The sequence below is a fragment of the Oryctolagus cuniculus genome, chromosome 16, assembly GCF_051225735.1.
Source record: "Oryctolagus cuniculus isolate XC-2025 breed Fujian yellow rabbit chromosome 16, ASM5122573v1, whole genome shotgun sequence".
Classification (NCBI taxonomy): Eukaryota; Metazoa; Chordata; class Mammalia; order Lagomorpha; family Leporidae; genus Oryctolagus; species Oryctolagus cuniculus.
Genome location: NC_142882.1, coordinates 22913630 through 22939282, shown reverse-complemented (window position 1 = coordinate 22939282; position 25653 = coordinate 22913630). Strand labels below are relative to the sequence as shown.

General features: G+C 53.8%; 1 protein-coding gene across 10 annotated transcripts in view; it reads right to left on the bottom strand.

Annotated features, from left to right (window-relative positions):
* CACNA1A (calcium voltage-gated channel subunit alpha1 A) overlaps positions 1-25653 on the bottom strand; it is a 211952-nt gene that overhangs the window by 92679 nt on the left and 93620 nt on the right. For all 10 annotated transcript variants that reach the window (XR_016222260.1, XM_089315017.1, XM_089315018.1 and 7 more), the window contains 1 exon segment: positions 971-1062. Coding sequence is in view for 9 of the 10 variants with exons in the window: in XM_089315017.1 (XP_089171143.1) it covers positions 971-1062 (92 nt within the window). In the remaining variant the exon portion in view is untranslated.

The following is a 25653-nucleotide window of genomic DNA, read 5'->3' as shown; positions in this document are numbered from 1 at the left end:
TACAGAAGGGAGAAGCGAGGCTCAGGGGTGCTGCTGTGGTTCATCCCAGAGCCGGTGCGAGGACAGAAGCGGGATTCGAACCCAGGTCCCTCTAACAGAGCCCAGTGTTCCCCTATACGCTGATTCTCTGTTCTGAGCAACCCAACAGGGGACAGATGGTGGTGAATGACAAGGCGGAGAAGGGGCTGGGGGCAGCGCAGGGCGCCTCCAGGGGCGGGGCTTGCGCCAAGGCCTCTACTCCTGCCGAGCCTGCCCCCTTGTTACACTTCCGCCCCTGCCCCACCACCCTGCTACCCTCGGACTCATTCGCCGCAGAGCCCCGCCCCCTCCGAGGGAGCAGGTGCAACTGCACCCCTCCCTCCTTCCCTCTCGGCTTCCATGGAGCGCGGCGGTGGGGGGAGAGGGATCCAAGCCAGTCAGCTGGCGACATCACCTTGGGCAAAGGGAGGGCGTCACTCCAAACCTCAGTTTCTCCACCTGTAAATGGGGACCCCGAGGGGACCTCCCTGGCAGAATTAAATGGGTGAGTCCACATCTAGCTTTGGTGGGGTTCTTGGTGTAATACGAGACAGGCGACATTAGCTGGGATCTTTGCAGAGACCCGGGTACAAATGCGCAGTTCCTACGAAGAGCCCAGGTCTTTGCCACCGGTGTCACCGCCCAGCCTTGGGGTTCCCACTCGCTAACTCTCAGTTCTGCCGCTTCTCAGCCATGGGACCCTCCTCCAGTTTTTCAGCCCCAGAGTGGTGAGAGGTGAATGAGATCATGGCTGGTAGACAACAGGTGCTCAAAAAATGCACCAGGCTCCTGGTTGGCTTCCTGGGGGCTCCCCTGAAAAGGAGAGACTGTCCTGATACAGGCTGAGGGGGTGGGGATCCCCCCTGAGATCCTCTGCAGAGAGGGAAACCGAAGGCTCCCCCTCCCCGGGACCCCCGAGCAAACCCCTTGCTGGGATGCGAGACTCACGCACTTGGGATTCCAGACACCAGCTTGAGCGGCCGCAGCACCCGCACTGCTCGCAGTGTCCGAAGGTCAAACTCTGTCCCAACTGTCGCCAAGATGCTGGAAGAAGGCAGAATGGGAGACAGAGGGTGGGTGTCAGGGTCAGCAGACAGGTGGGCGGGGCCACCGGAGGCTCCTCCTCCTCCTCCTCTTCCTCTGCTGGGTGTCCATTTTGTTACCTGCAGAACCGTATCTGCACGTCGTGGGATAGAAGGCGATTGACGGAGACTTGGAGCAGGTGCGCGCTTTCCTGGGGGGTGGGGGGAGAGGGGTGGTGTCGGGGAGCCCCTGGGACCCCCTGGGATTTGTGCTGTGTCTAAACTAGCAGGGTGCATGGGTTCCAACCCCTGCCCTGCTGGCCTCCTGTAGAATGGGAAGAGGGAAGAACAGCCGGCGTCAGCCCTAGAGGGGACCAAGTTCAAGTTTAAGGTCGCAGAAGGGTGAGCCCTTGGGTAGAATCACGGCAGTAGGTGAGATGAACTGTCCACAGCTGCTCTTTCTACGCAGACCCCGTCCGGAGACCTCAGGAGGTTGCAGGGGGACCAGGGGCCTCTCCCACACCTGCTTGCTTTCCCAGAGGTGCGTGTGGCCTGCGGTGAGCTGTCCAGGCACAAGGCAACAGAGGGGAATGGGTCACAGGCACCTCACACAGTGGACAAGACGTGCTGAGAAGCAGGCGGCTCTGTGGGTAAGCGGAGGGCACACTCTGGGCCTTGCCACATTTAGCCTGTAGCCAGCCAGTCTCTGTGCTGGTACCTCCAAGGCTGAGATGGGCCCAGGAAATAAGAAAAAGTCCCTTACCAAAGATGGCTGGCGGCAGGCGTTCCAATACCTCAGCTCCCTCGCCCCTCGGTCTGGAGGGCTCTGAGGTGTGGGTCCTCCAGGGGCTCACTTGTCCATGCCTGCTCTTCCTTGTCTCATCCATGTCCCCTCCCCTGTCAACACTCCCAGGAGTCCCCTCCCAGATTAATACCTTGCACCTGAACCGTTGTCTTCAAAACCTCACCCAAACAAACACCAAGCAGTCTTCCTATTTTTTTTTTTAATCTCACAAGCTGACTGCCCCCAGCAGAGATGCACCTGCTAGGCTGGCCTGCCCCCTGCCCCACCATCAGCAAGTATGAATCCGAGCCCAGCCCAGGCGCTGGGGAGAGCAGTCAGAGAGATCGCATCTGCTCCACGGAGCTGACGCAGGACAGTCGTTCAATGAAAAGGTGCACACAATGAATGAACCCGTCACAGGTGTGACGTATCCTCAGACAGTGAGCTGGGGAGGCAACAGCTCTTGGGGGTGGGGGTAAAGGGGCTGCAGCAGCTTGTGTTGAGTAAGTCTGGGATCTGGAGAGGCTCCAACCTCCACCTGAAGTCTTGCAGATCAGGAGGACCCTAATTATAGTGAGGGAATGAAATTTCCAGGCTGACGGATGCCCGAGCAGGATTTAGATGAGGAGGGGTAAGAGTAGGTGGGGGGAGGGACACTGGCCCACAGCCTTGAATTCAAGGTACTCTGTTGTTGTTTTTTAAAAATTCCTGCTCCAACTGCCAGATTAGTCTGGGTCCTTCAAATTCCATCTCTGGGCCGGCGCTGTGGTGTGAGGGGTTAAGTCATCACCCACAGCACCAGCATCCCAAATGGACGCTGGTTCTAGTCCTGGCTGCTCCACTTCTGATCCAGCTCTCTGCTATGGCCTGGGAAAGCAGTGGAAGATGGCCCAAGTGCTTGGGCCCCTGCACCCACACGGGAGACCTGGAAGAAGCTCCTGGCTCCTGGCTTTGGATCAGCGCAGCTCTGGCCATTGCAGCCATTTGGGGAGTGAACCAGCGGATGGAAGACCTCTCTCTCTCTCTCTCTCTCTCTCTCTGCCTTTCTCTGTAAGTCTGTGTTTCAATAAAATAAATGTTTAAAAAAAGTGTTCAGATTTGCACTGCCCAGCAGAAATCCAATATAAGCTGCATACAAAAAGTTTTTCAAAAATGCTTATTTTTTATTTGAAAAGGAGAGAGAGAGAGAGAGAGAGAGAGAGAATCTTTCATTCCCTAATTCATTTCCCAGATACCCATAACAGCCAGGCCAAATCAGGCCAAAGCCAGGAGTTGGGAGCTCCATCCGGGTCTCCCACGTGGGTGGCAAGGGCCCAGCTAACCTGAGCTATCACTGTCGCCTCCCAGGGTGCCCAAAAGCAAAAAACTGGAGAAACCAGAACCAGGACTCGAACCCATGCCCTCCAACGGGGGATGGGATGTGTGCATCCCAAGCAGTGTCCCAGCAGCTGGGCCGAATGCTTGCCCTGTATCTGAAGTTCTAAGTGTTCCAGTCAACACATTTTAAAAAGTAAAAAGAAACAGTTGCACTTAATTGGAATCACAACATCAATTTGTAGCGATAGCTATGGGAGAGTGGTTCCCCGGCACACACACAGCCGCCCGGCCCCACCTCCCCAGGACGCCCAGTCTATGCACCCTCAAGTCCTTTCTATACATTGGCGAAGTACTCGCTTAAAGCTTTTTGCAACAACCCCATAGACTTTAGGTCATTTGAAGGTGATTTATAGCACCTGCTACAGAGCGAAGGTGGCCGAGGTAAGGCGGCACACTGGGTTGTTTAGGGAACAGGGACATGGACAGAACATTTGCACCCATCCTGACACACACAACCATTGTGGATCTAACTAGGTTTTTCATCCGAGGTTGCTTGAATGCGGGGACGAGGGGCGGGGATGGAGAGATGGCAGATACAGAGCTGCCTGTATCATTCCCACAGCTGATCGGTGAGAAGTCTCCCACACGAGACATTTTGCACGCTCTTCGCTTTGAAATCCGCTTTGCGTCCCACACTTAAATGCTCAAGAGGGGCCGGTGTTGTGGTGTAAGGGGTTAAGGTGCTGCCTGCCATGCCGCCATCCCCACACCGATGCTGGTTCGAGTCCCGGCTGCTCCACTTCCAATCCAGCTCCCTGCTAATGCACCTGGGAAAGCAGTGGAAGATGACCCAAGTGCTTGGGCCCCTGCACCCATGTGGGAGACCTGGCTGGAGCTCCTGGCTCCTGGCTTTCAGCCCTGGCCGTTGCAGCCATGTGGGGGAGTGAACCAGCAGATAGAAGATTCTCTCTCTCTCTCTCTCTCTCTCTCTCTCTCTCTCTCTCTCTAGCTCTGCCTTTCAAATAAAATACATAGATCTTTAAAAAAAAGTGCTCAAAGACCACCAGTGGCTGGTGGCGACTGTTACTGACAGCCCAAACGCAGAGAAAGACATCTGAGTAAAGATTGGAAGACAGCAAGGGGGTTCAGCCGCACTTCAGAGAGAAACCCCAGGCATGGGGTGGGGTGGCGGGGCCAGCCTGTGCAAATGGCATGTGTCTGGGGCCTTGGGGAGCACAGATGAGGTGCACGTGGTTGAAGCAGAATGAGTGACAGGGAAAGAGGCAGGAGCCTAAGGGCAGGGGTGGTGCACAGTGTTTGGGGACCCTGTGAGGACTTTGGCTCTTGCTCTGAGCATGCGGGAGCTATGGAAGGTTTGAGGCAGAGAAGGAAAAGAAGTAAGGCAGAGAGGTAAAGCGTGGTTTATGTGGGGAACCGAGGCTAGAGAGGAGCAGGTGCACTGGGCCAGGGGAGCAATGCTGAGCCCAGTTGCTATGGTAACCCTTCCTCAGGACCCCACACAGGTGAGCAGGTCAGAGGAGGAGGGCAACACAGACTCTTAAGACAACATCACCCGGAGTTCAAACCTGCTGGCACAGCCAGAGAGCCCAGCCATGGGGTTAAATCCTAGTCCTGGGTTTTCTCCTTGCGGGATCTTTGCCTTAACTTCTCGGAGCCTCAGAAGTGCAGATCCTGACGGGGGCAGGTGTATGTGGCATGTGGGTTAAGATACTGCTTGGAGAGAGCAGGGCCAGTGGTGCAGCAGGTTAAAGCCCCAGCCTGCAGCAGCAGCGGCATCTCTTATGTGCGCTGGTTCAAGTCCCGGCTGCTCCACTTCCAATTCAGCTCCCTGCTATGGCCCCTGCACCCATGTCAAAGACCAGGAAGACGCTCCTGGCTTTGTCTGGCTTAGTCCTGGCTGTTGTAGCCATTTGGGGAGAAAACCAGTGGATGGAAGATTCTCTCTCTCTCTCTCTCTCTCTTCTCTCTGTAACTCTGCCTTTCAAATAAATAAATAAAAAATCATAAACCAGCTTCCTGCTAACGCACACCCTACGGAGGCAGCAGCTGATGGCTGAAGTCCCTGGAGCCCTGACACCCATGGGAGACCTGGATGGAGCTCCTAGCTCCTGCTTTGGGCTTGGCCCAGCCCGGGCTGTTGTGCACATTTTGGGGGGTGGGGAGTGAACCAGCAGGGAGATCTTTCAAAGAAAATGGAAGTAAATTTTAAAACAGGCAGATACTCGAATCTCTTTCATATCCACTGTAGTTCCAGTTGGCACCCAAGACATATTGTGTCCTGTACTCCTCCCTGGAAGGAGAGAAGGAACCCACAAGGGAACAGGAGGAGCAGGAGCAGAGCCTGGCACCCAGAGGCAGAAGGCTTCGCCCGGGGGGAGGGGGAAGCCCGGTGGGCTGCATGGCGGAGGCCAGGCTCTGGCCCCGTGGACAGCAGGAGTCACGTAAGGTTACGAAGCAGAGGAGGGATCTATTAGGGTTGGCAGTGGGAAGATAAATCTGACAGCTGAAAGAACAGATTGGTGGTGATGGAGCAGTAGCCAGGAAGGCGCCGTAAGAGCGGGCTGGCGTGATGAGGGTTGGAACTAGGACAGAAGCGGTGGGAGGTACAAGGAGGCCCCGGCGGTGTATATATATAGCCGCCGCTGACTGCCACACTCCGGGGACCTTGCCCGCTCACACTGCTCCGCCCGGCAGCCCAGTGGTAGGCAGGTGCAGTCCCATCAAACAGAGGGGGAGATGCAAACCCGTGGGAGCCAGCGACGCATGGAGGTCCACACCACTGCGGGTATCGAACCCAGAACCCAGGGACCTCCAGGAATCCAGTGCTCCACATCTAAGGCTCCACGCCTAAGCTACATGGGGTTACGAGGGAAAAAGTTCCTGGCTAGGGGTGCTCGTTTATTTATTCCACAGGGGTTTCGTGAGCAACTACTATGTGCCGGGCACACACGCTAATAAAATCCGTAAGCACCGTGCGTGATTAGAACTCCACCGGGCCAGCGCCGCGGCTCAATAGGCTAATCCTCTGCCTGCGGTGCCAGCACACCAGGTTCTAGTCCCGGTCGGGGCGCCGGATTCTGTCCCGGTTGCTCCTCTTCCAGTCCAGCTCTCTGCTGTGGCCCGGAGTGCAGTGGAGGATGGCCCAGGTGCTTGGGCCCTGCACCCGCATGGGAGACCGGGAGAAGCACCTGGCTCCTGGCTTCGGATCAGCGCGGTGCACCGGCTGCAGTGGCCATTGGAGGGTGAGCCAACGGTAAAGGAAGACCTTTCTCTCTGTCCCTCTCTCTCACTGTCTACTCTGCCTGTCAAAAAAAAAAAAAAAAAAAAAAAAAAAAAGAACTCCGCCGATGGCCCTGTGCCTGCACACTGCCACCAGGGGTGGCTCCCGCCACCCGCTCGCTCCCTGTTCTGCTTGGCCTAGCTACTAGCTGAGCTTGTCAAATCCTTCAGGTCAGCAGCTCAACATCTTGGGGCTGGCGCGGGGGGTGTAGCAGGTAAGGCCGCCGCCTGCAGTGCTGGCATCTCATACAGGTGCGGGTTCGAGTCCCAGCTGCTCCGCTTCCCATCCAGCTCCCTGTGAATGCACCTGGGAAAGCAGCAGTGATGGCCCAAGTGCTTGGGTCCCTGCACCCACATGGGAGACCCGGATGGAGCTCCTGGCTCCTGGCTCTGGTCTGGCCCAACCCAGTCAGTCGTGGCCATCTGGGGAATGAACCAGCAGACAGAAGATTTCTCTCCCTTTCTCTCTCTGCTAACCCTGCCAGGAGGAAGCTGTTCCCCTGCCCGTCCACCCTCCAGCCATACGGTGCCATCTTGGAGCCGGATGGCGCCCTCCACAGACTCCAAGGCCTTGAACTTGACCTTAGCCTCCAGAAGCGCCCGCGTTCAGGAGGAGACCCAGCCCCAAGCCTTTCAGCCCGCTCTGAGGACCGTTTCTGGAACAACTCCCTTCTAGCCACAAAGAGTCAAGTTCACGGCGCTTCTGGGGGTCCAGCCTTGACTGTTGTCCATCCACTGGCTCACTCCCCAAATGGCTGCAATGGCCAAGGCTGGGCCAGGCTGAAGCCAGGAGCCAGGAGCTTCCTTCAGGTCTCTGATGTGGGTTCAGGGGCCCAAGGACTTGGGCAGAACGGCCTCCACTGTGGGTCTGTGCGATGCCCCGCCCCCTCATTCATTCATTCATTCATTCATTCCCTCCTGCCCGCGTTCTCGCGCATGCGCGGACAGATGTCAGGTTTGATCCAGTCTCCTTGGGGTGTGTTCTTCCAACAATGCGCGCTTTATTTTCAGCGTGTATATTTTTAACCGCCATACGCAGGATGGAGTTAGACATATTCTCGCTGCTTTCTGTTTTCACTCAGAACCGTGTTTGGACACCCTAGCCTCGATGGGCAGATATCTCTGCCACACCCTGCCCCCCGGGGTCCCAGGGTGGACATGGATTGGGTGCGAGTGGACATTCTGGTACCTGGCCCCTTACAGACCCAGTGCAAGTCTCCTATAAACGGCTGTGAGCCACCCCCCCACCACACCACCACCGCTGTTTCCCGGGGTGCAGAGGAGCAGGGAAGAGAGCCGGGACTCAAACCCAGGCACTCTGGCGCTGCAGGTGTCCCAGGCAACAGTTTAACCACTGCACACCCGAGTGTCTGCAGATTTTTTCCTTATCATTTTTATTCCCTAAACAATACACTATTGTGTATTCCCTAAACAATACATTATAGTCGATGTACAAACGATTATTTGTACATCGTATGCACTGTGCTAGGTGTGATGTCATCACTCAGCGGCCACATCTCTCTCTCCCTCTCTGTAACTCTGCCTTTCAAATAAATACATGCTGGGCCTGGCGCTGCGGTATGGCAGGTAAAGCCGCCACCTGCAGGGCCGGCATCTCATATGGGCACCGGTTCGAGTCCCGGCTGCTCCACTTCTGATTCAGCTCTCTGCTGTGGCCTGGGAAAGCAGTGGAAGATGGCCCAAGTCCTTGGGCCCCTGCACCAGCATGGGAGACCCGGAGGAAGCTCCTGGCTCCTGGCTTCAGCCTGGCCCAGCCTCGGCCATTGCAGCCATTTGGGGAGTGAACCAGTGGATGGACAACAGTCAAGGCTGGACCAGGCTGAAGCCAGGAGCCAGGAGCTTCTTCCGGGTTTCCCATGCTGGTGCAGGGGCCCAAGGACTTGGGCCATCTTCTACTGCTTTCCCAGGCATATTAGCAGGGAGCTGGATTGGAAGTGGAGCAGCCGGGACTCAAACCGGCGCGCATATGGGATGCTGGTGCTGCAGGCAGAGGCTTGACCTACCACGCCACAGTGCCAGCCCCTCCCAAGAGGGGGCTTTAATCACTGTTGCCAGCACCCCCAGAGTTTGTGCTGTGGATGGTGGGTGTCACCCGGTGCCAGGTCTCAGGGCTACTCCCCTGCACTTTCCCTCCTTCCGCCACAAGTTCTCAGCACTCAGAAGAGGCCCTCCCAGGCTCCTTCAGCGGCCGCACAGGGCTGGTTTCCCTCGTGTTTGCCTTTGCAAGGAGGAGGATTGTACACAAGGACAGGTTTCTATTTTGGGTGGCTCCTGAACTCCCTCTTAAATCACGGTGTTTTCTTAAATCCAAAGGATCAGAAACAGCAACATCCCAGCGAGGCAGGGGGTAGGAGTGGGGATGGCAGTGGCCGCCACCCAGGGCCAGGGGAGCACCCTGGAGACACAGCGCAGGGGGGTGGGTGGGCGAAGTGAGGGCTGCTGGGTTCAGAGGCTGCCAGGCCTGACCTTGGCCATCACCAGGTCTGCAGCAGGGCAAGAGACAAGCAGAAGGAAGAAGACAACGCTGGGGCTTGGGGTGAGTGGGGGTGGGGGTCTCCCAAACAGAGCAGCAATCATACAGGGTGGGTGGAGACTGAGCTCCGGGGGGTAACGGAATTCCCAGCCCCGCCGTGGGGAGGGGTGAGGAGGAAGCACCTTGGAGAACTTCCGGGATCCCGGCTCATTCACAGAGGACGGGAGTTCAAATCTGGTCTAGGGGCTGTGGCTCCAGCATCCCATATTTCAGACCTCTGGATCGAATGCTGGCTGCTCTGCTTCTGATCCAGCTCCCTGCTAAGGCGCCTGGGAAAGCAACAGAAGATGGCCCTTTCAAATAAATAGCTACATCTTAAAAAAAAAAAAAAACTGGCTGACAGCTATCAAGAGCTTGCTGCATGTGAGGCGCTGGACTTGAACTTGTTCAATACCCATGATGACCCTGTGAGGTAAACCTAATACTTCCTTTCCTGTTTTTCCAGATCAGAGAGGTGGAGTCACTGCCCCAAGCACACACAGCCAGTGCACACTCAGCTCAGTTCCAACCCAATGCCTCACTCACGTCTGAGTGCAATCATTCCTTGGTATCTATGGTTAGGAGGTGGGGGTTGGTGCCAGGGCCCCTTGAACATATCAGAATGCACAGATGAGCTCAAGTCCTTTCTAGAAAACACGGCAGTGTTTGCCTAGAACCTACACGCAGCCTCCCGTAGCTTTAAAACCACCTCTGTGGCACCTATCCACACCTGATACAACGGAGATGCTGGGTAAAGTTGTCGCCCTCTATTGCTTAAGGGACCATGATGAGGGGCCGGCGCTGTGGTGTAGTAGGTAAAGCCGCCGCCTGCAGTGCCAGCATCCCATATGGATGCCAGTTCGAGTCCCAGCTGCTCCACTTCCGATCCAGCTCTCTGCTGTGGCCTGGGAAAGCAGTGGAAGATGCCCAAGTCCTTGGGCCCCTGCACCCACGTGGGAGACCTGGAAGAAGCTCCTGGCTCCTGGTTTCAGATCGGCAAAGCTCCGGCCATTGCGGCCAATTAGGGAGTGAACCAGCAGATGGAAGACCTCTCTCTCTCTCTCCCTCTCTCTCTTTCTCACTCTCTCTGCCTCTCCTTCTCTCTGTGTGTCACTCTGATGTTCAAATAAATAAAGAATAAAATAAAGAATAAACCTTTTGAAGAAGTTCATGGAAATGGAATTAAAAGATAAGATTTTTTTCAAAAAGGACTTAGGTACTCAAAAGCAGAGAGGAGAGAGAGAGAGAGAGAGAGAGAGAGAGAGAGAAATCTTCCATCTGCTGGTTCATTTCCCAGATGGCTACAACAGCCAGGGCTGGGCCAGATGTAGAAGCTATGGAGCCAGGAGCTCCATCCGGATCTCCCCATGGGTGGCAGAGACCCAAGCACTTGGGCCATCTTCTGCTGCCTTCCCAGGCACAGTAGCAGGCAGCTGGATTGGAAGTGGAGCAGCCGGGACTCAAACCAGTGCTCCTATATGGGATATGTGGGTGCCCCAATAGCATTCTAAACTGCTGTGCCCCAACGTTCACCCTGAAATACAAGTTCATGAGCAAACATTAAGCCTGCATCACACGTCCCAGGTCCAAGGATGACCCCAGCTTCCTGCCCCTGTAGGAGACAGCAGCTGGTGGATTACGAATTGAGTTCCTGCCATGCAAGTGGGAGACCTGGATGGAGTCCTCAGCTCCTGGTTCCAGCCCAGCCCAGCCCGGCCATTGCAGGCATTTGGAAAGTGACCCAGGGGATGGAAGCAGCCTCTCTCTCTCTCTCTCTTTCTCTCTCTCTTGGAAAGTGACCCAGGGGATGGAAGCAGCCTCTCTCTCTCTCTCTCTCTCTCCCCACCTTTCAAGTAGATGAAAATAAATAAATGCTAAATGATGGTTCATTTTAACAAATAAAAGTTAAAGAATGTCAGGGGCTGGCACTATGGTGTAGTGATTAAAGCCGCCAGCTGTGGCACCAGCATCCCATATGTGCACCCGTTCAAGCCCCAGAGGCTCCTCTTCTGATCCAGCTCTCTGCTATGTCCTGGGACAGCAGTGGCAGATGGCCCAAGTCCTTGGCCCCTTTACCCGCGTGGGAGACCCAGAAGAAGCTCCGGGCTCCTGGCTTCGGTCTGGCCCAGCTCTGGCTGTTGTGGTCATTTGGGGAGTGAACCAGTAGATGGAAACTCTCTCTGCCTCTTGCCCTTCCAAATAAATAAATAGATCTTCAAAAAAAAATCTTTGAAATCTACCCATCACTTTTTTTTTCATGATAGGCATTTTCTGTGATCTCTTTGGAGACCTCTGGCACACATGATGGGGGGTCTCTGTTAGGGCAGCAGGAAACTTTTTTTTTTTTTAAAGATCTATCTACTTATTTGAGAGGTGGTGCCACAGAGAGAGGGAGAGAGAGAGAAGAGAGAAAAGAGAGATGGAGTGAGAGAGGTCTTCCATCCACTGGTTCACTCCCCAAATGGCCACAATAACCAGAGCTGTGCCGATCCGAAGCCAGGAGCTTTTTCTGGGTCTCCCATGCAGATGCAGGGGCCCAAGGACTTGGGCCATCTTCCAAGCTTTTCCAGGCCACAGAAGAAAGCTGGATGGGAAGTGGAGCAGCCATGGGAAGTGGAGGGAATGGTGTCCCTATGGGATGCCGGCAATGCAAGCAGAGGCTGAGCCCACTACACCACAGCGCCGGCCCCCATGGGGAACTTGGACCCAGCCACCAACACACTCCCAGAGCTGCAGTGTTAGCTTCCTGGTTTTCCCCTCTGGACCACGGAGAGAGTCCCAGCATCGTCAACAGGACCCAGCACACAAAGAGGCTCAAATCAAGGACTTCCTGAATGGGCTGTCAGCATCAATTCTCTGCCCCAGCTGACACACAGAGAGGTGAACAGACGGCGTTTCTGGCTCTGGGAGTGGGGAAGGGGCTGGGTCTACACCCTGCTGGGTCATCTCCTTCCTGCGTGCCTCTGTGGGGCAAGCTGCCAGCCCTCCATTTCCTGAGGACTTTTTTGGATGGGTGGTGCCAGGGCAGTCATGTGACCCCTGCACCGACACCCCACCCTATGCCAGCGCTGTTCCTGATGTGGGCAACTTTTCTTATTTTCTGGCCTACACACACACACACACACACACACACAAGCAAAGTCTACAGCCCCGAGGTGGGAAGGTGGCAGGGCTGGTGCCTGGGATTGTCGCCAAAGACTAGCTCAGGGAACAATACTGGCTTCCCATGATCCTCCCACCGTCCCTGGAGGCTTAGCTCTGTCTCTCTCAGCCTAACTGCACCAAAACGCTACTCAGCGCTTGGACTAGCTGCCCTGGTTCAGGGAGTCCCACTGGGAGCCCGGAACGTGGAGGGCTCAGGGAAGCGAGCTCTAGTTGAATTCAGGGCAACCACTTTTTCCCGGGTATTATCACTATTATTATAACTGGCCTGGAGTGATGCATGCCTGGACGCCGGCCTTAGGACTCATCAGCTTTTTCTCCTCCATTAATTAAAATGTGAATCACAGCTGAGTCACTCACGAAAGAAGACGGTCAATGAGAAAATCCTGACTTCATCCCTCCTGCCTGGCTCAGAGAGGTGAGTCAGCAGAAGTCAGCATTCAAAAATGAGAAGGAAAAAAAAACACCCCCTCCCCCAAAAAAAAACTCAGTAAAGCCCAAGGCTGCTCGTCGGCTTCTTCTTGCAGAGTTGGACGAGTGCCCAGCCTCACAAAGCTTCTTTCTTGCTTTCTCCAAGCCACAGCAAGCTCACTACCATGCTGAATCGTGAGATAGCAGGCGTGTGGGGCGCCATGTTGCCTCTGGTCCATGGGGAGCAAGGGTGGATGATTCCAGAACTGGGGGAAGGGCAGCTCAGGGACAAGGCACCCCACCGCGGTGTCTAGGGCCAGGCGGGAGGCTCAGCCTTGGCTCTGTGTAGCCTGGGGGAGGGAGTTAGTTTTCCTCTCCTTGGAGAGAATAAAAGATAGCTTGCTTTGAATTGGATATTTCAAAATAGCTGGTGGAGAATGTTGAGTGTTCCCAACACAAAGAAATGATAGGTGTGTGAAGCCGTGGATACACGGATCACCCCGCTCCAGTCGTGACGCACGGAATGTCACAGTGTACCCCACAACCACACACTGTCACCGATTGCCACTCGGAAGGGACAGGCACACGCCGAACGCCCCGCCGTTAACAAAGGAGCACACAGCGCTGCAAAGACGTGGCGGTGAGCGCCCGCTGGGAGCGCCACTTGTCAGCGAAAGAAAAGCTCAGAACGTGTGTCCTAAGGGCCCCCCCACCCCCACCAAATGAGGCCATCAGTCAGGTTGATGAGAAGGCCCAGGCTTCTCTGAGCAGTGGGCTGTGTCGGGGTGTGTGTGTGTCTGTGTGTGTATCTGAGTGTGTGTGTCTGGGTGTGTTTCTGTGTGTGTGTCTGTGTCTCAGTGTGTGTGTGTGTGAGTGTGTGTGTGTCTGGGTGTGTGTGTGTCTGGGTGTGTGCATGTGTCTGGGTGTGTGTTTCTGGGTGTGTGCGCATGTCTGTGTGTCTAGGTGTGTGGGTGTGTGTGCACGTGTCTCTGTGTGGGTGTATCCGGGTGTGTCTCTCTGTGTGTGAGTGTCTGTGTCTGGGTGTGTCTCTGTGTATCTCAGTGTGTGTGTCTGTGTGTGTGTGAGTGTGTCTCAGTGTGTGTGTGTCTGTGTGTGTTTGAGTGTGTGTCTGGGTGTGTGTCTAGGTGTGTGGGTGTGTGTGCACGTGTCTCTGTGTGGGTGTATCTGGGTGTGTCTCTCTGTGTGTGAGTGTCTGTGTCTGGGTGCGTCTCTGTATCTCAGTGTGTGTGTCTGTGTGTGTGTGAGTGTGTCTCAGTGTGTGTGTGTGTCTCTGTGTGAGTGTGTGTCTGGGTGTGTGTCTAGGTGTGTGGGTGTGTGTGCACGTGTCTCTGTGTGTCTGGGTGTATCTGGGTGTGTCTCTGTGTATCTAGGTGTGTGTGTGTGTCTGTGTGTATCTGAGTATGTGTAGGTGTGTGCGCATGTCTGTATCTAGGTGTGTGGGTGTGTGTGCGTGTGTCTCTGTGTGTGTGACTGTGTGTGTCTGGGTGTGTCTCTGTGTGTGTGTGTCTTGGTGTATGTGTGTGTGAGTGTGTGTGTGTGTGCAAGTGAGTGTGTGTGTTTATGCGTGCACCCAGGCATGCAATTTCCTCTGTCAAACTGAGTGACTACAAGTCACATTGCACGCTTCACCTCTCACCGCTGGAGGATGAAATTCCAACATGATTTTTATCTTCAGACTCTCAAGGGCTTGGGAACGGCTTCCTGGTGCACCATCCTGAGCTGCCGCTTGGGACGTCCACTCCCAGCGTCCAGTTCAGCTCCCTGCTGAAGCCACCTGGGAGGCAGCGGAGAACGGACAAAGCGCTTGGGTCCCTGCCGCCCATGTGGGAGACCCGGATGGAGCTTCAGGCTCTTGGCTCCCGCATGGTCTTGCCTTAGCTGCTGTGGGCATTTGGGGAATGAACTGGCACACAGAAGATCTCTGTCTCTCCTGCTGTCTGTCACCCTTCCTTTCAAATGCAGAAAAGCAATCTTTAAAAAAGGTTCTTAAGAGCTTTCAACAATTACCTGTCCTGAACCCTCTGGTATGCAAACCCTTCTCTTTGAAGAGCTTATAACTTTCTAAAGAATTATTTTATTGATTTGAAAGAGTTACAGAGAGAGAGAGCGCAAGAGAGAGGGGGGTCTTCTATTCCACTGGTTTACTCCTCAAATGACTACAATGACCAGAGCTGAGCTGATCTGAAGCCAGGAGCCAGGAGCTTCCTCCAGGTCTCCCACGCAGGTGCAGGGGCCAAAGACTTGGGCCATCTTCCATTGTTTTCCCAGGCCATAGCAGAGAGCTGGATCGGAAGAGGAGCAGCCAAAACTCGAACCAGCGCCCATATGGGATGGCAGCACTGCAGGCTGGAGCTTTAACCCACTGCACCACAGCGCCAGCCCCTGAAGAGCTTATAACGTCACTGTCCTTGTCACTTTTCAGCCGGATCAACCCCGTGCAGTCCTGGATGTTGATGGCTGAGGCCGAGAGTTCAGTAGCTTGCCGCCATCATGCTCACTGATTTTATGAAATAGCACACGCTGACGAGCCTGGTGTATGAAGACAGCTTTTTCCTACTATGGTGAAACACCCAAGCAAAATTCAACCTTTCTTTTTAATTTTTTTTTTTTTTGAGAGAGAGAGAGAGGGAGAGAGAGACACAGAATTTTCATCCACTGGTTCATTCCCCGAATGCGTGCAACAGCGAGGGCTGGGTTGGACTGAAGCCAGGAGCCAGGAGCTCCATCGGAGTCTCTCACGTGGGCGGCAGGGACCCAAGCTGTTGGACCATCACCTGCTGCCTCCCAGGTGCGTGTGCACAGGGAGATGAACTCTGAAGAGGAGCTGAGACTGAAAGCCCAGGCACTGTAGTATGGGATGCGGGCAGCCCAAGTGGCACCATGAGTCGTGCTGCAAACACGCGTGCCCCTGTGCTGGGGCTGTGTCCACGGGTGCCCCGCTGGGAAGACAATCTCCTCACCCTCCACCCCCACCACCACAGCAGAAAACCGGAAATGGCAAGGGGGCCCGGGCTGCACCCCTCCCACAACGGGACAGAAGAGAGCTGAGATGAGCAGGGTGCACCCTCCCTCCCTGCTCCGCGTGCCAGGTGGAAGGTTCTGGCATCAGCCCAAGCCCAGCAATGTTTCCAGATGGCAAACGTGGACAGCTCCAAAGGGCTTTCCAGAAATGACCTAAGCAGTCCCCAGGGCCAGGTCAGATGCTGAGTGCGAAGGGAACTGGGTGTGTGTGTGCAGGGGCTACTCCCCAGAAACGGGTACCACGGCAGGGCGGGGAGCGAGAGGCCCCGAGTGACAGGAGCGTGGATGGTGATGACAATGAGGAGGATGACATCATTGTTGTTATTATTGCTATCAGTAATCTCCTCTGCTTATGAGCACTTACAAGGAGTCAGGCTGCAAGCCAGCTATTCCAACCAACTTCTCCATTCAGGGAAGTTCACTCCCCGCTGAGCAGCTGGAACAAGGGAAACCCAGAGAGGTCAGGGAGCCTGCCCCAAGTCACACAGCTTCTGCAAAAGATGGAGCTGGTTCCCTCATCCACCTCGCGACAGGAATGCTTGTCTGGGATATGTAGCGTTGCTGCTGTTGGTCCCGTTTTACAGATGAGGAAACTGAGGCAGAAGGCGCCTTGCTGGTTTGCCCAGGGTCACAGAGCTTGAGAAGAGGTGGAGTAAGGTCCACCCCTGCTGCCTGCCTGTGTCACCACCCACGTCAGCATTGCTGGGGACTTTGGGATAGCACAGTACAAACCAACTTTAGGGGAGCAGAAACACTGCCCCCCCACAGATGCACATACAGTAGTGGAATATTTAGAATTTCATGGTTTTTAAATTATAATTGATTTGAAAGGCAAAGAGACAAAGAGATCTTCCATCCACTGGTTCACCCCATGCCCCAAATGCCCCCCCCCAAAACCAGGGCTGGGGCAGACTGAAGCCAGGAGACAGGAGCTCCATCCGGGTCTCCCACATGGACAGCAGGAACCCGAGTACTTAAGTCATCACTGCTGGCTTCCCAGCTGGACTCAGAAGGTGGAGCCAGGACTCGAACTCAGACCCTCTGGAAGGGGGATGCCAGTGTCCCAAGTGGCGTTTTAACCACTGCACCAAATGCCTGCCCCCGATTCAGGGCCTGAGTGGCACACGGTGTCCACGGTTCAGCCTCCGAGCGAGCCCAGCCAGCGTGGCAGGAGCTCTGCTTCCCCACCGGCCTCTCGCTGTGGTGTTGGGAGAGCATCTTTGTAGCGAGGTAGCAGGAGTCCCCAACACACACAGCTAATCCAGGCCACCACGCGTCAGCCAGAGCTCTCTTTCTAAATAATACCCTTCCAGGTCCCCTTGAAAACCCAGACCCCAAGAAACGAGGTCAAGCCCCTGTCCACTTTGTGTAGCTTCGATTCTTGCTGCTTCTCTTCCCAACACACAACCTCATGTGTGTGCACACACAACCTCCCACAGGTGCACACACAACACATCCATACATACATGCACCTATACACACATGCAATGCACACGCAAATGCACACAAGCATGCATGTGCAGTCACACATACACACACCTCCCACAGGGGCACACACATGTAAACACACATGTATGCATCCATATGTGTGCAGAGTACTCACATCCAATGCACACACGAATGCACGCCCGTAGGCTGGTGCACACGGCTCCAGTCCTATGGTTTCCTCTCTAAATCTTGCCCTCAGCCTGCCTGGCTCAGAATCCCAGGCATCCTTCAACTTCTCTCCTTTTCTTTATCAATTAAATATTTTGCTCTTCCACATTTCTCTAGAATCTGGGAGTCCCTGGCTCAAGGTGGGTGCTCAATGAGCGTTTTCTGCTCGGTTTTATGGAGGTGTACCCGTGTAGATGGCATCCAATTCAGGACACAAACCAGTTACCACAGAAAGTCACGTTTCCCTCTGCAGTGACCCCTAAATCTGTGGCAGTGAGGCTGAGGCGAACGCCATCATCCACTTCTTCTGGAATCCTCCAGGGATAGCCATAGCTTTCATAAGCCCTGCTAACTGCCAATTCCAAAACGTGCTGTTGACACCTGACAACACACCTTGGGGGTAGCAACTCCTGTTTCTCCATCTGTGACATGGTACATGACAGAACCCACCTCACGGGCTTGGTGCATGGGTGAAATGGGGTAGTAGTAATTTCGGACCAGGGCAGACACATCAGAGCTCATTTAACAGTTCTAGCTCTTTGCTACAACAGTGCTTTAGAAGAGTTAAACAAGGGGCCGGGGCCGTGGCACAGTTAGGTGAATCCTCTGCCTGTGGTGCCAGCATCCCGTAAGGGCACCAGTTCAAGTCCTGGCTGCTCGTCTTCCGACCCAGCTCTCTGCTATGGCCTGGGAAACTAGAAGAAGATGGCCTAAGTCCTTGGGCCCATGCACTTTGTGTGGGAGACCCGGAAGAAGCTCCTGTTTCCTGGCTTTGGATTGGCCCAGCTCTGGCCATTGTGGCCATTTGGGGAGTGAACCAGTGGATAGAAGACCTTTTTATCTGTCTCTCCCTCTCTCTTTCTGTAACTCTACCTCTCAAATAAATAGATAAAATCTTTAAAAAAATACAGGCAATGAATGCCCCCATACTCCCCCAAGCAGTAGAAGGCGCTTGGCTAAGTTTTAGGAACTCAAACTTCTTCCAAGATCCTGTCCAAGGCAGTGCGTGCCAGCCCCTTAGCACTTCCTTCCAAGTGCTTCTGCTAAGCACGTGTCCATCTTCCCATCAGCACCAGGGAGCAGATGGCGCCACGTTGAGAGTGCGAGGTGGGAGGGCGGGTCCTTGGTGGAGACCTGGTCTACCCAACAAGCTAGTTTCACAGACGCAGGCTGACCTGGTTCCCAGCTTCCGGGGCCTGTGGTCTTCCATCAATCAACCAATGGCTTTGGAGGACACTGCTGGCCCCCAAAGGCAACAGGGTGGTTGGCCGAAGAGGAAGCACCTTGGCCCAGGAAGGGACCTTCTGAGGATACCTGGGGATGTGGGAGTTGTGCTCTGGGCTAAGGGGTAAAGAATGGGGTGAGAGGCAGGAGGAGGAATGAGAGGGATCGTGAGCTTTCTGAAATGTATTTTTGTAACTCAGGGTTGAAAATAGACACACCGACTTCACGCCGAGTGTTCCAGCTCCGTGACGTGTCTCTTCTGGCGGGGGTGGGGGGGCTTTCCATTCAACCCATCGCTGTGGCAACGGACCGCCTTTCATTCACACCATCTCCAAGGCTACCTTACTTGGCTCATTCATGGCTGTTGCCATGGAGACTGGTCCATTGATACAATCCTGACTCTTTGGGTCTTTGCTTTGGGTGGGGGTCATGGGGTGCGGGTGGGATTCTGGGAAGGTGTGGGCTGACGTGAGCTCCAGGGTACTGCGTGGGTGTGAAAGACTTAAAGCCAGGAGGAAGATTGGGTGCAGGAGGGAACACAGCAGACCAATACCATTACTGTTGGCACTTTATAACAGTCGTGTGTGTGTGTGAGTGCATGTGTATGTGTGTATGTGTATATGTGTACGTGTGTGTACGTGTGTATTTGTGTGTATACGTATGTGTGTGCATGGTATGTGTGTATACGTATGTATGTGTGTATGAGTGTGTGTATGAGTGGTATGTGTATATCTCCGTGTAAATACATATACGCATGTACTATGCATGCGCGTGTACACATGTATGTGTGTATCTCTGTGTCTCTGCGTGTTTGTGTGCCTCTGTGTTGTGTGTGCATCTGTGTGTCTGTATGTGTGTTGTGCATCTCCACGTGTCTCTGTATGTATGTATGTATACGTGTATGAGTGTGTGTATGTGTGGTATGTGTTTATCTCCATGTAACTATGTATATGTGTGTATTATGCATGTATAAATGTACATGTGTGTATCTCTGTATGCATGTATGTGTGCATCTCTGTATGTGTTTCTCCGTGTGTGTATGTGTGTTTCTCCATGTATGTGTATGTGTGTGTTTCTCCGTGTGTGTATGTGTGTCCGCGTGTGTATGTGTGTTTCTCTGTGTGTATGTGTGTTTCTCCATGTATGTGTATGTGTGTGTTTCTCCGTGTGTGTGTGAGTGTGTGTGTGTGGTGTCTTCCACTGGACCCAAAGTATAAGCAAAGCAGGTGCTCCAGGTGCCGAACCTTGGCCATTCTGGTGTCTAGCACAGTCCCTGGTCCAAAGTCACCATGCTACAGTCAGAGTAAGTCCCAGTGTGTGTTTCACGAGCTAGTCCCTGATACCCTGTAAAACAGGAGCAAGAGGCCAGACACCCACAAGCACCCACAGTCACACTTGCTCCCAGCTCCGCAGCAGGGCCGCCCGCCCGGCACCTCCCCTCTGATCTCTGCGGATGACGTGAGCGTGCTTCTCTCCATCTGAAGGGAAACCTCCCACTTGGCTGTGGGTGCCATGTCCACCCCCCCAGAAGGCCATATGTTGCAAACAGACCCCCAGATTCATTCATGCGTCAATGGTATTCGCAGACGGAGCCTTGGGGAGGGTCGAGGATGAGCTGAGGGCATGAGGATGGGGGTGGCTTCCTAAGAAGCGGGAGAGAAACCTGAGACTGCGCACCTGCTCTGTCTCACGACATGGCACTCTCTGCACGTGGGATGCAGCACCAACCTTTTGCCAGACCCCTGTGCCACGGCCTTGGTCTCCCCAGCCTCCGAAACCACACCTTAGGCAAACCTGTAATCTCTATAGAAGACCTAGTCTCAGGGATCTTATTATAGCAACAGAAAGTTGACAAAGACCCCCTTCTCCACCCAACATCGTCCTCCTGTTTCCACGGAGAGAAGCCCCCCGCCCGCCCACCCCAGCCTTCTTCTCAGGTGTCTTCAAGGATTCCCTCTGCACTGGGCTCGTTCCAGCAGCACAAGACCTGCTGTTAGCTCTTCCATCTTAAAGCAAACTGTGGCGCGGTGGGTGTAAGCTGCTCTCTGTCATGCCAGCAGCCCACGGGAGCACCAGCTCACGTTCTGTCCAATCTGTTTCCCAGCCAGCTCCCTGCTGATGTGCCTGGGAAAGCAGCCGGCGACGGCTCAACTGCTCGGGTCCCTGCACCCACCATGTGGGAGACCCGGATGGAGCTCCCGGCTCCTGGCTTCAGCCTGGCTCAGCCTTGGCCAGTTGCAGCCATTTGTGGGGAGGGAACCAGTGGATGGAAGACCTCTCTGTCTGTCTCTTCCTCTCGCCCTGTCGCTCTGGCTTTCGAATAAGTAAAATCAATCTTTTTAAAACACAAAGAAAACAAACCTTAATTCCACTTTCCCTATGAGGTAACGCTCCATGTCTCCTCACGTACCCTTCAAAGGTGCACTCTTTAAACTTGTGAGAAAATTTTAATTATTTGAAAGGATGGGAGAGAGAGAGAGAGGGGGAGAGAGAGAGAGAGAGATCTTTCATCCACAGTTTCACTCCCCAGATGCCTGCAACAGCCAGGGCTGGACCAGGCTGGAGCCAGGAGTCAGGAGCTCCATCCAGGTCTCCCACGTGGGTGGCAAGGAGCCAAGTCCTTGAGCCCTCACCTGCTGCCTCCATGGGTGTATGTTAGCAGGAAGCTGGGATCTTTTGAAGAGCTGGGACTTCAACCCAGGCCCTCCAATATGGGGTATGCTCCAGAAATACTCTTTAAAAAGAGCTGCTATTGGGGCCAGTGCTGTGGCATAGCGGGTAAAGCCACCACCTGCGGTGCTGGCATCCCATATGAGTGCCAGTTTGAGTCCTGGCTGCTCCACTTCCGATGGAAGTGGATGGAAAACCTCTCTCTCTCTCTCTCTCTCTTTGCCTCTCCTTCTCTCTGTGTGTAACTCTTTCACATAAAAAACAAAAACAAAAAAACCAGTGCAGGCTGGTGCTGCAGCTCACTAGGCTAATCCTCCGCCTGTGGTGCCGGCACACCAGGTTCTAGTCCCAGTTGGAGCGCCGGATTCTGTCCCGGTTGCTCCTCTTCCAGTCCAGCTCTCTGCTGTGGCCCAGGAGTGCAGTGGAGGATGGCCCAAGTGCTTGGGCCCTGCACCCCATGGGAGACCAGGAGAAGCAGCTGGCTCCTGGCTTCGGATCGGCGCAGCACCGGCTGTAGTGGCCATTTAGGGGGTGAACCAACAGAAGGAAGACCTTTCTCTCTGTCTCTCTCTCTCTCACTGTCTAACTGCCTGTTAAAAAAAAAAAAAAAAAAAAAAAAAAAAAAAAAAAAAACCCAGTGCCAGAATTCGAAAAAAAAAAAAAAAACATTTGCACTAAAATACACTTATCTTTTAACTCCACCCACCCAGGAACACAACCTCTGCAGGCTGCCCCCTCCATCTGCATCTCTATTTCCCTTCCTTGAACTTGAGACTCAGGTCATCAGTCAGTAGCATCATCCATTAGCAGGCAGCTGAAACTTAGTGCGTTCCAAGCTGGCCTCTGTACACCTGCTCTACAGTTGGCATGGGGTTTGGTTCTGAGCTCAAGCAGACGTTGTAAGTTACGGGTACTAAGAGGATGGAAATTTAAACCAGTGTTGATGCCTCAGAGTTTGGGCTTCGTGGGAAGTCATCAGGGCACTGGGGATATGTCCCAGGAAGGTAGCTCCCACGACAGGGTTGGTTCTAAAAGCCTGGGTCATGCCGGCTGGGTTAAGCCACCGCCAGTGATGTTGGCATACCATGAGTTCCAGTTTAGTCACAGCTGCTCCACTTCAGGTCTGGCTCCTCGGCTGATGCACCTGAGAAAGCAGCAGGTGACGGCTCAAGTGCTTGGGACCCTGCCACCCACATGGGAGACCCAGATGAAGGTCCTGGCTCCTGGCTTCTAGCCTGACCCAGCTCAGACCATTGCGGCCATTTGGGGAGTGAACCAGTGGATGGAAGATCGATCGATCGATCTATCTATCTATCTATCTATCTATCTATCTATCTATCTCTATCTCTATCTCTATCTCTCCCTCTCTCTCAAATGGGTGCTACTGCTCTCTCTGCTTCCTGGCTTGCCCTGGGATCCTGCTTCCACACCCCCCAATGCCAACTCTCAGAGGCCAAAGCAAGGGGACAACCAACCTCACACTTGAGTCTCCAGAACCGTGAGGCAAATGAGCTTTTCTTCCCTATCGAAGGATCTACCGGGCAGGTATTTCACTGTAGTAAGGAAAGGCTGACTGATAACCTGCCCTGACATCCCTGCCCCAACTCAGCTGGTGGAAAACCCCATCCTTCCGATCCCCAGGGGTCCAACCCTGACGTTTGTCTGCCTCCTCCAAGTTCACACTGAGTGCACCTGCAAATCTGACCGTCTGTATACGTTGAATGGATCCTGGAGCCAGCGACTACCACCTGCCCAAACCAGGGCAGTTACCTCCCCAACCATGACCACTGCTCTCACTGAAGAAGGTCGAGTCATTCTTTCACATCCTCCGTGAGCCCTTCCTGGGTCACCCTGCTTAAAAATCACAGCCTTCTGCATATATCTGTCTCCATAGCATTCAACACGATTCCATGACTGCATACGTTATTGCATACATTATTCACTGAGCCTCTCATCCGTGGGCTACCCCTGCCCCACTACATGGTCAGCCTCGTGAGCTCTGGACCGTGACTTTTGTTCCTGTCACCCAGAAGATGATGGCCCAGCACACACCAGATGTTCCGTGCACGTTGATGGCATGATTGAATGAAGGAAGATGGCAAGAAGGAAAGGGTAGTCTTTGTCTCCAGAACTTTCTGGAACTTTCTGGAAAGTCTTTCTTAGCTTCAAAGCACACTTGGTCTTTCTTTTTTTCTTTGTACAATTTAATTCACCTTATTTATGAGAGAGTGAGAGTGACAGTGAGAGTGAGCAAGAGAGAAGTACATCTGCTGGTTCACTCCCCCCAAAACCCAGGAGCCAGGAACTCCATCCGGGTCTTCCACATGGGCATCAGGGACCCAACTTCTTTAGCTGCTCCTCCCAGGGTTTGCACTGGCAGGAAGCTGGAAATGGCAGCAGAGCTGGGACTCAAACCCAGGCACTCCAATATGCACCAAACACCAGATCCCAAAGCTCCTTTTTTTTTTTTTTTTTGCTTCCCATATTGGGATTCCAACAGCATTCTTTAGCTTTAGCTACCAGCAACATAGACATGTCCATTTCTTAGTTCTGATAGGTACCCTGTGGCAATGTAAGATGTTAACCACAGGGAAAACTGGATGACGGGTGTACAACGAGCACTCTCTGAACTGTATTTCAAAGCTCTCTGGAAGTCAAAAATTGTTCTAGAATAAATATTTAAAAACAAAAGGTGCTTCCACTGATTTCAAAGGGGTTGAAGACCATGTTAAAAGGCATTTTTTTTTTTTAACATGGGAAGGGACGTGATTTGACTTAATTGTTAGCCCAATAAAAACGGCTTGGTTGGGGCCTGGTGCTGTGGCCTAGCAGGTAAAACTGCCGCCTGCAGTGCCAGCATCCTATATGGGCGCTGGTTCAACTCCCAGCTGCTCCACTTCCGTCCGGTCCAGCTCTCTGCCATGGCCTGGGAAAGCAGTGGAAGATGCCCCAAGTCCTTGGGCCCTGCACCCATGTGGGAGACCCAGAAAAAGCTCCTGGCTCCTGGCTTTGGATCAGCTCAGCTCTGGCTGTTACAACCGATTGGGGAGTGAACCAGTGAATGGAAGACCTCTCTCTCTCTCTCTCTCTCTCTCTCTCTCTCTGCCTCTCCTCTCTCTGTGCAACTCTTTCAAATAAATAAATAAATCTCTTTTTTTTTTTAAAAAAAAATGGCTTGATTGGATGCTCAGAACATTGGAAAGAAGGAGTGGAAGCCCAACAGTGGTCCAGGCGAGGGACTAGGTGACCTTGACCTGAGAAGGGTGGGAGATGCAGAAAACTGGGTGGACGCCTCCAATGGACATTTGGAAGGTGGCGTGAGAGATGTGCGGGTTGTGTACACGGGAAGAGAGAAGAGGAAGGAAGCAGCAATTGGCTTTTAAGTCCTTGCCTTGGAGACTTGGAGTGGAAGTCGTGAGACTGAGCAAGACAGGAGGAAAAGCAGGCTTAGGTTTTTACACGCAGTCTTTGGGTCGTGTGTGAAGCATCGTGGTCCAGTCTGTGGTTGGACACAGAACCAACAGATCTCACTAGAAAAACAGCGCACGCCTGGGTAGGGGTGGGGTGGCTAGAGACGTTCTCATCTCTCTGGACACTTTTCTGGATTCTATTTCTCAGCACCTCTTGCAGCTAGGCATGGTCATGAGATGAAATCTGGCCAATGAGATGTGGCAGGAAGTGACAGAAGCCGCTCCTAGGTAGGGGCTGTAAAACTTCCTGCACGATCCACCATATTGTTTCCCTTCTCTTATCTGCTTCCAACTGGACAGGATACAGCAGAGTCCCCGGGATGGAAGAACCACCAGACGGATGGCGCCTGGAGCGCTGGTGACCGTATGGAGCAGACGCCAATGAACGCCAGTGAATCCGCCTGGGCCGTGGACTAGAAATAATCTGTCATCCCTTGGGCCGCTGAAATTTGGGGGCAGGTTTATTTCAATGATGACTCTATCCTAATACAGCTGTGATAAACAGTTCTGTTTTTGCTCAATCAACTTCTTTTTTTTAAAGATTTATTTATCGGCCAGCGCCGCGGCTCACTAGGCTAATCCTCCACCTTGCGGCGCTGGCACACTGGGTTCTAGTCCCGGTCAGGGCGCCGGATTCTGTCCTGGTTGCCCCTCTTCCAGGCCAGCTCTCTGCTGTGGCCAGGGAGTGCAGTGGAGGATGGCCCAAGTACTTGGGCCCTGCACCCCATGGGAGACCAGGATAAGTACCTGGCTCCTGCCATCAGATCAGCGCGGTGCGCCGGCCGCAGCGCACCGGCCACGGTGGCCATTGGAGGGTGAACCAACGGCAAAGGAAGACCTTTCTCTTTGTCTCTCTCTCTCTCTCTCTCACTGTCCACTCTGCCTGTCAAAAAAATTATATAAAAGATTTATTTATCTAAAGGCAGAGTTACAGAGAGGCAGAGGGAGGGAGGGAGAGAGAGAGAGAGACAGAGAGACAGAGAGAGGTCTTCCAACCACTGGTCACTCCCCAAATGGCCACAATGGCCAGAGCTGGGCTGATCT